Genomic DNA, 11,657 nt, shown 5'->3' on the forward strand with positions numbered 1-11,657 from the left:
GGAGGTGGTGGTGTTCCCATACGCTTGCTGCCCTTGTCCTTCTAGGTGGGAGAGGTCATGAGTTCGGGAGGTGCTGTCGAAGAAGCCTTGGTGAGTTGCTGCAGTGCATCTTGTAGATGGTACACACTGCAGACACGGTGCGCCGGTAGTGGATGGAATGATTGTTTAAGGTCATAGATGGGCTGCCAATCAAGCGGGCTGCTTTGTCCTGGATGATGATCAGCTTCTTGAGTGTTGTTGGACCTGCACTCATCCAGGCAAGTGGAAAGTATTCCATCACACTCCTGACTTGTGCCATGTACAGGAAACTTTGTTATCCGGAGGCTAAATGTCCGGCAAGCTCGAGCCACCGGCAAAAATCAGGAGCCGTTTTGTTAGGTTGTTTTTCTTCTCGTGGCTTTTTTCCCCCCCCCCAAAAGGTCAGGCTCTGCAAAGTCTCTGTAGCTTAGCAACAGCATCAGAGAGACGCTTCCAAGGTACGGGCTGACTGTTTAGAAGCTGTTGCTAAGCAACAGTGTTTGTTGTCAGATACGGAGATGAAAAGCTCCGTATGCTTCAACATTAACGCTGGTGTATCCGGCAGTTTTGAGGGAACAGCAACAGCTCGGTCCCGTCGGTGCCAGATAGCACAAAGTTTCCTGTAGGTGGAAAAGCTTTGGGGAGTCAGGAGGTGAGTCACTCACCGCAGAATATCCAGCCTTTGACCTACTCTTGGAGCCACAGTATGTGTGTGACTGGTCCAGGTAAGTTTCTGGTCAATGGCCCCAGGATGTTGTTAACGGGGGATTCGGCAGTGGTAATGCCAAGAGGAGGTGGTTAGACTCGCTCTTGTTGGAAATAGTCATTGCCTGGCACTTGTGTGGCGCAAATGTTACTCGCCACTTATCAGCCCAAGCCTGAATGTTGTCCAGGTTTTGCTGCATGTGGGCATGGACTGCTTCATTATCTGAGGAGTGCAAATGTAGCGGAACACTGTGCAATCATCAACAAACATCCCCACTTCTAATCTTATAATGGTCATTGATGAAGCAGCTGAAGATGGTTGAGCCTAGGACACTGCCCTGAGGAACTCATGCAGCTACGTCCTGGGGCTGGGATGATTGGCCTCCAACAACCACAACCATCTTCCTTTGTGCTAGGTATGACTGCAGCCAGTGGAGTCTCCCCCTCCCCACTGATTCGGACTTGAAAAGATATTCAGCACATAGCTCACCATGACACACTGAACAGTACAAGATTTCATCCATTTGTTGAAGGGGAGGGAAAGACTAAGAATTTTGGTTCAAAATAAAAACAACTGTCCGACCAAAAATTTCTTCAACTTATTTAAAAACACCAATTTTATCGCCGCCATGGAACCCTTCGAATAGATTCTCTTTCTCAAGGTAATCGTGAAGCAAACGACAATGCGGGCACCATGCAACAGTCCTCAGGCCAGTGCTGAAGTTGCATCTCTCTATTTCCAATGGAGACACAAGAGAGCGCTTTCTACAACTGACATCATTAGCTGCCTAACAGGGAGGATGATCTTCCTCAAGGGCCGCAGTAATGATAAAATTGATCTTTTATTAAAAATTCTGAAAAGACAGCCGTGTTCTTCTATAGAAAGGTCATTTCCTTCCCCTTTAATTAACTATAAAAAGATTCAGCATCAAGCTGTTGGAATTTGGTACAACTTAACCTAGTTCAACAGACATTTGTTGCAGCTCCTACTGGTGGTTAAAATCAGACACAGCCACAACACAGCAAACAGCCATGAAGAAGCCTTGCTGAGAATATCCTGCTTAGACAAACCACAGAGCAGGTCCTGGACCTTAGAAGAGACAGTGATGCCTCCCCAGTAATATTCAAAATGTACACAATTTCTTTGTATAATCTCCCTTTATCGTGTGACCCAGAGGGAGTGTTTGACACTCAAGTGCGAGCCAGGCATGCTGCAACATTGTGAACTCATGTGTAGGACAGTGCTTGTTTGGTTAGATTACTTGGAGTTCAGGTGAATTTACAACTCAAGTTATTTTTCAAAAATATTATAGTTTGGGCTTTCTTTCAAAATGTTTAACTTGTGCTCAGTGGTGTGGGAGAAATGGGTTTTGCTTCTTGGGACACTGGCATCAGTACTGGGACAGGAGAGAGCTGTTCCGTTGGGACGGACTTCACTTGGCCAGTGCTGGGACTAGAATCCTGGCGAATCGAATAACTAGGGCTGTAGAGAGGGCTTTAAACTAATTAGTGGGGGGGAGGTTTTAAGAGAGCGAAAAATAAAAATGACAGCGGAGAAGGCAATAGAGCAAGGTAGCAGTGGGGGAATTAAAAACCAGAGCGTGTCAGGAAGGGACAGAATGTATATAATGATAAAGGTAAAGTAGTAAAAGGGGTAAAAGCAGGAATAAATTGTCAGAAAACATATTTGAAAGTTCTTTATCTGAATGCACGCAGCATTCGTAACAAAATAGACGAGTTGACGGTACAAATAACTACACATGGGTATGATCTGGTGGCCATTACGGAAACATGGCTGCAAGATGATCATGACTGGGAACTAAACATACAAGGGTATTTGACAATTAGGAAGGACAGACAGGAAGGAAAGGGAGGTGGGGTTGCTATGTCAATCAAGGATGGAATCACTGCAATAGTCAGAAATGATATTAGGTCAAAGGATCAGGATAGTGAAACAGTTTGGGTGGAGATAAGGAATAATAAGGGGAAAAAGTCACTAGTGGGCGTAGTCTATAGGCCTCCTAACAGTTGCAACTCTGTTGGTCGGAGTATAAATCAGGAAATAGTTGGGGCTTGTAATAAGGGAACAGCTATAATCATGGGGGATTTTAACTTTCATATTGACTGGACTAATCAAATTGGGCATGGCAGCCTTGAGGAAGAGTTCATAGAGTGTATTAGGGACAGGTTCCTTGAGCAGTATGTAACTGAACCAACCAGGGGGCAGGCAATCTTAGATCTGGTCCTGTGTAATGAGACAGGATTAATAAAAAATGTCCTAGTAAAGGATCCCCTTGGAATGAGTGACCATAATATGGTTGAATTCCAAATTCAGTTTGAGGGGGAGAGAGTTGGATCTCAAACCAGCGTACTGAGCTTAAATAAAGGAGACTATGAAGGTATGAGAGTAGAATTGACTAAAGTGGACTGGGAAAACAGATTAAAGTGTAAGACGGTACAAGAGCAGTGGTCTACATTCAAGGAGATATTTCACATCTTTCAAGATAAATATATTCCACTGAGGAAAAAGGGGAGTAAAGGAAGACAGCCATCCGTGGCTTAGTCAAGTAATAAAAGGATAGTATCCGACTGAAAACAAGGGCATATAAAGTACCCAAATCTAGTGGGAGGATAGAAGATTGGGAAGCATTTAAAAGCCAGCAAACAATAACTAAAAGATTAATTAAGGGAGCCCTATCTACCGGCAAAATTCAGGAGCCGTTTCCTATAAGTTTTGTTTACATCTCGTTGCTTTTTTTTCCCCCCCCAGTCAGGCTCTGCAAGGTCTGTAGCCAAGCAACAGCTTCAGCTAGAGACGCTTTTAAGCTGCAGCCGACTGTTTTGAAGCTGTTGCTAAGCAACAGGGTTTGTTGATTCACACGGAGCTGAAAATCTCCGTATGTTTCAACATTAGCACTGGCTTGTCCGGCAGTTTTGATGGGACGGCAACAGCTCGGTCCCGTATATCAAAGTTTCCTGTATTATCTAAATGGAGAGAAACTGCAAAGTGCTACAGTACAAAGGGATCTGGGGGTCCTGGTGCATGAAACACAAAAAGTTAGTATGCAGGTGATCAGGAAGGCCAATGGAATCTTGGCTTTTATTGCAAAGGGGATGGAGTATAAAAACAGGGAAGTCTTGCTGCAGTTATACAGGGTATTGGTGAGGCCACACCTGGAATACTGCGTACAGTTTTGGTTTCCATATTTAAGAAAAGATATACTTGCTCTCGAGGCGGTTCAGAGGTTCACTCGGTTGTTTCCGGAGATGAGGGGGTTGACGGATGAGGAAAGGTTGAGTAGGTTGGGCCTCTACTCATTGGAGTTCAGAAGAATGAGAGGCGATCTTATCGAAACATATAAGATTGTGAGGGGGCTTGATTGGGTGGATGCAGTGAGGATGTTTCCACTGATGGGTGAGACTAGAACTAGGGGGCATAATCTTAGAATAAGGGGCTGCCCTTTCAAAACTGAGATGAGGAGAAACTTCTTCACTCAGAGGGTAGTAAATCTATGGAATTTGCTATCCCAGAGAGCAGTGGAAGCTGCAACATTAAATAAATTTAAAACGGAGATAGACAGTTTCCTAGCAGATAAGGGAATTAGGGGTTACAGGGAGAGGGCAGGGAAGTGGATGTGAGACTAGATTCGGATCAGCCATGATCCTATTGAATGGCGGAGCAGGCCCGAGGGGCCGTATGGCCTACTCCTGCTCCTACTTCTTATGGTCTTATAGCAAAAAAAAAGCCAATTTCCACAAACTAACTGAGCCTTCCATAAACCTGAACCCTTATGCATTTTGTAATATTTTCATCTGTCATCTTACATACTTTGACACTTGCCACCAATTGAAACAATTCCAATGTCTGCTTGGAATGCCCTCGCAGCAAATAGAATTGTCCTTCAAAAACCTAAGAATTAGTTTAGCCTAGAGACAAGCTTCAGAGTTCTGACTAATCTGCAGATAAAAGTAACTGCCTGCGTCTTATAGGGAGCTGGGCTCCATTCTCCAATTTGAAGTTTAGTATGTCAGCCATGGCACAGAGGTAGCACACTCACCTTTGAGTCAGAAGGTCGTAGGTTCAAGCTCCACTGCAGGTACTTGAGCACATTATCTAGGCAGGCATTTCAGTGCTGCACTGTCGGTGGTGCCGTCTTACGGATGTGATGCTAAGCTAAGGCCCCATCTGCCTTCTCAGGTGGCACTATTTAAAGAATATCAGTAGTTCTCCCTGGTGTCCTGGCCAAGATTTATCCTTCATCCAACACCACCAAACAGATTATCTGGCTACTTATCTCACTGCTGTTTGCAGGCACTTGCTGTGCATAAAGTAGCTGCTGAATTTGCATACATTACAACAATACTTTTCAAAAGTACTTTATTCACTTTGAAACGATTGAGGGCATCATGGGGACATAAAATGTGTTTTATAAAAAAGGTGTTGTACAAGTGCAAGTGCAAAGTCTTTCTTTCTTCCTGGAAAGACAGATTCTAGCTCAACTCTAATTATTTCTAAAACAAGTTTACCCTGCATATCTACGATCATGCAAAAATATAATGTACAAGCATCCCAAAACATTGCAAGCAGCATTTCATTAGAAAAAAATATAATTCATGTATTTAAAAAAAATCTTCCCATCATTTTACAAAATGGTATTGCGACCCACCAGTTTTATTATCAGTGATACTCTAGTTTTAATTTGATTCGGTTGAGCATAATTACAGGCAGTCAGGGGTTACAGTATCACCAAATTTGTGTGTACAACCAGTAAGTATGTCACTCCTATCACTACTTCAAAATATGAATCGCTCAAAACTTAGCTTCTTTTAAAGCCTGATAATTTTATGGAACATAATTGAGAAAACATGTCAACTCTACTGGTCATGTTAGGTGGCTGCTCAAATGCAATATTTAGTCAAGAACTCTATCCAGGACATTAAGAGTATGAAGTTATTACAGAGAAATTGAAGTAGTAATCATTACTGCAGCATTACTTCTGGTACTCTCTATCTAATCTGTTTATTAATGCCACTAGAGTGCATCAGCACTCCAACAACGTGCCCAATGGTGAACTCCCATTTTACCTTGAGTGATGACAACCTAGGACCATTTCCACAACAGATCTGTCTTTGCTCAGCTGAGAAAGTGATCCAATGTGAAGCGGTTCAGTCAGTTTCTTTACATATCCTATTAATATACACCAAAATGTAATCTCTCCTTGGCCTAGCCAACATTCCTTTGTTAAATCAATACCAACAAAAAGAAAGACACTGGTGATTCATTTAATTGCTGTTTGTGGGATCCTGCTCTGTGCAAACTGACTTGTGTTTGCTTTCATAACAGCGATTACACTTCAAAGGCAATTTGTTGGCTGTGAAGCACCTTGGGACAACCGGAGGATGTGACAATACAGTACAGGTAGACTACCCTTTATCCGGACTTCCGAAAACCGAAACCCTCTAAAAACCGAAGGTTTTTTCGGTCAGCGTAAGACGCACGCACGACATGACCAGAGTGGCGCACGACTTACAGGCCTAGCCGGATAAGGGATAGTGTAGCATTTTTCCGCACTTCTGAAAACCGAAATCGCTCAGCGTAAGTGTACCAGCCTTTATCCGCACATCCGAAACCAGAAAACCTCTGAAAGCCGAAAGTGGAGCAAAGCATGACTTCTGAAAACCGAAATGCGCACGACCACGACCCCCGCCGACCCCCCGGCCGAACCCAACCCCCCGGCCGAACCCGACCCCCACCGAACCCCACCCCATTTCGGATAAGAGATAGTGTACCAGCCGTTATCCGCACATCCGAAACCAGAAAACCTCTGAAAGCCAAAAGTGGCGCAAAGCATGACCCACGCAGGTGTTATGCTGCTCTGAGATATTTGCTGCTCTCTTAGATATTTGCTGGCTTTTAACAATTTGTGAAAATGCTAAAAAGAGCTGCAGATACCCCAATGGGTAACAGTGAGAAGCAGAGAAGGAAGCATCACTCATTATCGATATCGCAGAAAGTGGAGTTATTGCAGAAGCTTGATCGTGGTGTGACTGTGCGACATCTTACTGAAGAATATGGTGTGGGAAGTACCACCGTATATGACTTAAAGAAACAGAAAGACAAGTTGTTGAAATTTTACACTGACAGTGATGACCATAAACTAATGAAAATTAGGAAAACATTGCATAGGACAAAAAATGAAGATCTTGACCGTGTGCTGATTGAGTGGATTCGACAACGCAGAGGTGAACGTGTGCCACTGACTGGTTTGATGGTCATGAAGCAAGCTAGAATATACCATGAAGAACTGAACATTGAAGTTGAGTGTGAATATTCAGAAGGTTGGCTGCATAAATTTAAGAAGCGTCATGGTATAAGATATCTGAAAATCTGTGGTGAAAAAGCTTCTGCTGATCATGAAGCAGCTGAAAATTACATAGATGGGTTTGCAAAAATAGTATCGGATGAAAACCTTGGTCCTGAACAAATTTACAATGCTGATGAAACAGCTCTGTTCTGGCGCTACGTTCCTAGAAAAACATTAGCAACGGCTGATGAGAGTGCACCAGCAGGTTTTAAGGATGCTAAGGACAGGTTGACTGTTCTTGGGTGTGCCAATGCTGCAGGCACACACAAGTTAAAGTTGGTAGTGATTGGAAAAAGCCAACATCCGAGATGTTTGAAAGGTGTATGCAATTTACCTGTGCATTATTATGCGAGCAGGAAAGCATGGGTAACCAGAGGAATATTTTCTCACTGGTTCAATAACCACTTCGTACCAGCAACATGAGCTCATTGCAGGCAAGTTGGACTGGAAAAAAACTGCAAAATTTTATTGTTCCTGGACAACTGCTCCGCACATCCCCCTCCTGAACTTCTTGTGAAAAGTTATGTTTTCGGCATTAACTTTCCCCCTAATGTGACATCTTTAATACAGCCTTGTGACCAAGGAATTTTACGCTCCACGAAGAGCAAGTATAAAGACGTTTTTTTGAACTCTACGCTTGATGCAATCAACAGAGGCGAAGGAATCCAAAGCTTCCTGAAAGAATTCAATATTAAGGATGCCATTTATGCAGTTGCTAATGCTTGGAACGATGTTGACAAACCAACATTAACAAATGCTTGGCACAGACTTTGGCCTTCAACGATGTTTCATGAAGATGGGCCTGCAGATGACGAGTTTGAAGGATTTCCTGTCAGTCAGGAGAAGATGATGATATCAAACCTCCTCACTTACGCCAAAGGTTTATCATCCGAAAGTGTAAATACGTTAGAGGAAGCTGACATCGAAGAAGTGCTGAACATTGACAATGATGCACCTGTTGTGAATTCGTTGAGTGATGGGGAAATTGCTGAAATGGTGTTAAATAAAGACAAGCATGAGGACAGTAGTGATGATGATGATGACATTGTGAACACAGGTGAAAAAATCCCCATAGACGATATGGTGACAATGTGTGATCAGTTAATTGCTGGCCTTGAAAAACGTGCATTTATCAGTGAGCAAGAGATTATGCAAGTTTACTCAATTAAAGAGAGACTGCTTAGACAGAAACCAATGTTAATAAGACAGATGACACTGGAAGAAGTCTTTAAAAAGGCCGTCTGTTGTAGTCATGCTTCATCACTTGAGAATCCTGTTCCATCTTCAGATGTCCAACTCCAACCTGATGACAATGATGCCAACACTGATGTACCCTCTTCTCCAAGATCCTCAAGCCAGATGTAATGCTGCTTCATCACTTGAGAATCCTGTTCCTGGCCCATCTTCAGATGTCCAACTCCAACCTGATGACAATGATGACAACACTGATGTACCATCTTCTCCAAGATCCTCAAGCCAGATGTAATGTACCTTTATTACATGTTTATGTACAGGTATTTAGCTTAGTTTGTACCTGTACATGTTTGAAGTTTTACTGAATGTTTTCCTTACAAATAAACTGTACTACAGTATTTATCCCTGTAACTACAGTATTTATAGTTGTTATTTTCAGATAAGGGATAGTGTATCCTTTATCCGCACTCCCGAAAACCGAATTACCTCTGAAAACCGGTGTTTTCGCGCACCTTCCGAAATCCGAAATTTTCCTAAAACCGAAACATGGCTGGTCCTGAGGTTTTCGGATAAAGGATAGTCTACCTGTATATAAATCAGAGTTCCTTCTTTCCTTTAGACCTCGTACAGTCGTCACAATAAATGTCATTAACAGTAAATCGGTGTCCAATTTTGCTGAAGTTTAAGATCAGTGACTCACATTCCAAGTACACAAGTGTTGACCAGTTGCCCCGCTGGTGTGGGAAGCTGCGTATGCGGCCATCATGTTTACTGCTGTCATCTGGGTCCTCTTCCGATTCCTTGAACATCCCCATTACACTCTCTGGAACAGGCAAGCGCTGGAATTTCACTCTGTGCATCACCAGTTAAAAACATAACATTATGACTGGGAGTCAATTTAGAACAGCTTCATCCAGTACAGCACTGTGCTAATCAAAATCCAGATAGAGGATTCAAATGAAAATTCACTGCTTCTACAGTATATATTTTTTTTTTTTTTTTTTTAAATAAATTGCACCTCTTTGCTTCTCTCTCATTCAGTAATTCTTTGTTTCTCTTTCTCTCGCTCTCCCTCACATGTGCTTCCCTCATTGTGGTCTCTATCCCTGCTCTCCAGTTTGAGGAGTGGGGGGCAGAGATTTAATGCAGCATATTGATGTTTTTTTTAAACTGAATGCAAAGATACAACCAGATGCACTAAAAGATAATGACAAATCATATTTATTATTCATAGAAACTGAGAACATTTAAGAACTTAATATTCAGAGATAAAACCCTTGGTCCGGACAGATTGCATCTGTGCATTTTAAAAGAATCTAGGGAAGAGATAGCAGAGGCACTATTACACATATTTAATAATGTTAGTTAGAAAACGGTGTAGTGCCAGCGGACTGGCGGATAGCTAACATTATACCGATAGTTAAGAAGGGAGATAGAACATGTCCAGGGAACTATAGACCAGGGAACTATAGACCAGTCAGCTTAACATCGGTAGCAGGAAAGATAATGGAAACCCTACTAAAGGAGAAAATAGAAAAACATCTAGAAACCAAAAATAAAATAATGAATAGTCAGCTTTGATTTCAAAAGGAAAAGTCTTGCTTGACCAACCTCATTGAATTCTTTGAAGAGGTAACAGAGACAGCAGACAAAGGAAACACAGTAGATGCAATATATCGAAATTTTCAAAAGGCTTTCAATAAGGTACCACATAATAGACTAATGCATACGGTCAGAGCATGCGGAGTCAGGGGACAAGTAGCAGAATGGTTAGCTAGCTGGGTGCAAGACAGAAAGCACGGTGCAGGGATAAAGGGCAGCTATTCAGAGTAGCAGAGGGTGTGAAGGGGGGGGGGGGGGGGGAAAGAGAGAGAGAGACCGGGGGGGGGAGAGAGAGAGAGACCGGGGGGGGGGGAGAGAGAGAGAGACCGGGGGGGGGGGAGAGAGAGAGAGACCGGGGGGGGGGGGAGAGAGAGAGACCGGGGGGGGGGGAGAGAGAGAGACCGGGGGGGGGGGGGGAGAGAGAGACCGGGGGGGGGGGGGGAGAGAGAGACCGGGGGGGGGGGGGGAGAGAGAGACCGGGGGGGGGGGGGGAGAGAGAGACCGGGGGGGGGGGGGGAGAGAGAGACCGGGGGGGGGGGGGAGAGAGAGACCGGGGGGGGGGGGGGAGAGAGAGACGGGGGGGGGGGGGGGAAAGAGAGACGGGGGGGGGGGGAAAGAGAGACGGGGGGGGGGGGGGGAAAGAGAGACGGGGGGGGGGAAAGAGAGACGGGGGGGGGGGGAAAGAGAGACGGGGGGGGGGGGGAAAGAGAGACGGGGGGGGGGGGAAAGAGAGACGGGGGGGGGGGAAAGAGAGACGGGGGGGGGGGAAAGAGAGACGGGGGGGGGGGAAAGAGAGACGGGGGGGGGGGAAAGAGAGACGGGGGGGGGGGAAAGAGAGACGGGGGGGGGGGGAAAGAGAGACGGGGGGGGGGGGAAAGAGAGACGGGGGGGGGGGAAAGAGAGACGGGGGGGGGGGGGGAAAGAGAGACGGGGGGGGGGGGGAAAGAGAGACGGGGGGGGGGGGGGGAAAGAGAGACGGGGGGGGGGGGAAAGAGAGACGGGGGGGGGGGGGAAAGAGAGACGGGGGGGGGGGGGAAAGAGAGACGGGGGGGGGGGGAAAGAGAGACGGGGGGGGGGAAAAGAGAGACGGGGGGGGGAAAGAGAGACGGGGGGCTGGGGGAGGGAGACAAGGGGCTAGGGGGGAATCTCATGGTGGTGCACTCCGCTCTCCCCGCACTAATTCCGAGCTCAGCAATGAGCCTCTTTCACTCACTGAGCCCCGCTGCCAGCACCTCCCTCCGCTCGGACCTCTGGCCCCGCTCCAGCCGGTCCTTCCTCCTCCTCCGAGGAGCTGCTGCTGCTGTAATTAACCAGAAACATCCCAGCTCCCGGCGCCGTCACACGCGTTGCTGCGCAACCACCTCCGCCATCTTCAATCCAGGTGTCACTCTCTGTGTCTTCCGGCCGGAGCGGCACAGTGCGCATAAGGGTTCCTTGTATCTGATCCTCACCCACACACAAAACAGCCCCGAGCCGCTCAACTGCAGCGAGGATTAATCACCTGGTCCGAGTTGCTCAGACACCAGTTGTTGTCAGACAGATAAAGAATTCTGAATAAAGAAGTTGTATTTATATAGCGCCTTTAATTGAAAACACAGGAACTTTCTAAACCTGAATATAGATCTTTATAAGCGTGTTTCCAAACAGCATCAGGGTAAATGAGGATGGGGTGGGAGAGGATCCCCTTTTGCAATCCATTCCCTGCTCGGCTGTGATTCATTCCCTTGAAGGGTTCCCATCTTATCCCAAAAAAAATCCAAATCCGGTGTACTC

General features: G+C 45.5%; 1 protein-coding gene across 3 annotated transcripts in view; it reads right to left on the reverse strand.

The window, feature by feature from the left end:
* usb1 (U6 snRNA biogenesis 1) overlaps positions 1-11,352 on the reverse strand; it is a 58,220-nt gene extending 46,868 nt beyond the window's left edge. Inside the window, exons 1-2 of one of the 3 annotated variants that reach the window (XM_085991200.1) lie at positions 11,098-11,352; positions 8,983-9,134 (exon numbers count right to left, since the gene is read on the reverse strand). In XM_085991200.1, coding sequence (XP_085847326.1) covers positions 8,983-9,134; positions 11,098-11,309 — 364 coding nt within the window. In that variant the 5' untranslated portion in view covers positions 11,310-11,352. Of the gene's footprint in view, positions 1-8,982; positions 9,135-9,300; positions 9,467-11,097 lie in introns of those variants that run through there. The other 2 variants (XM_085991199.1, XM_085991201.1) reach the window with 2 other exon arrangements.
* Positions 11,353-11,657: the final 305 nt, after the last annotated feature.

This window comes from Somniosus microcephalus, chromosome 6 (assembly GCF_052327205.1).
Source record: "Somniosus microcephalus isolate GS21.2 chromosome 6, FLI_Smic_1.0, whole genome shotgun sequence".
Taxonomy (NCBI): Eukaryota; Metazoa; Chordata; class Chondrichthyes; order Squaliformes; family Somniosidae; genus Somniosus; species Somniosus microcephalus.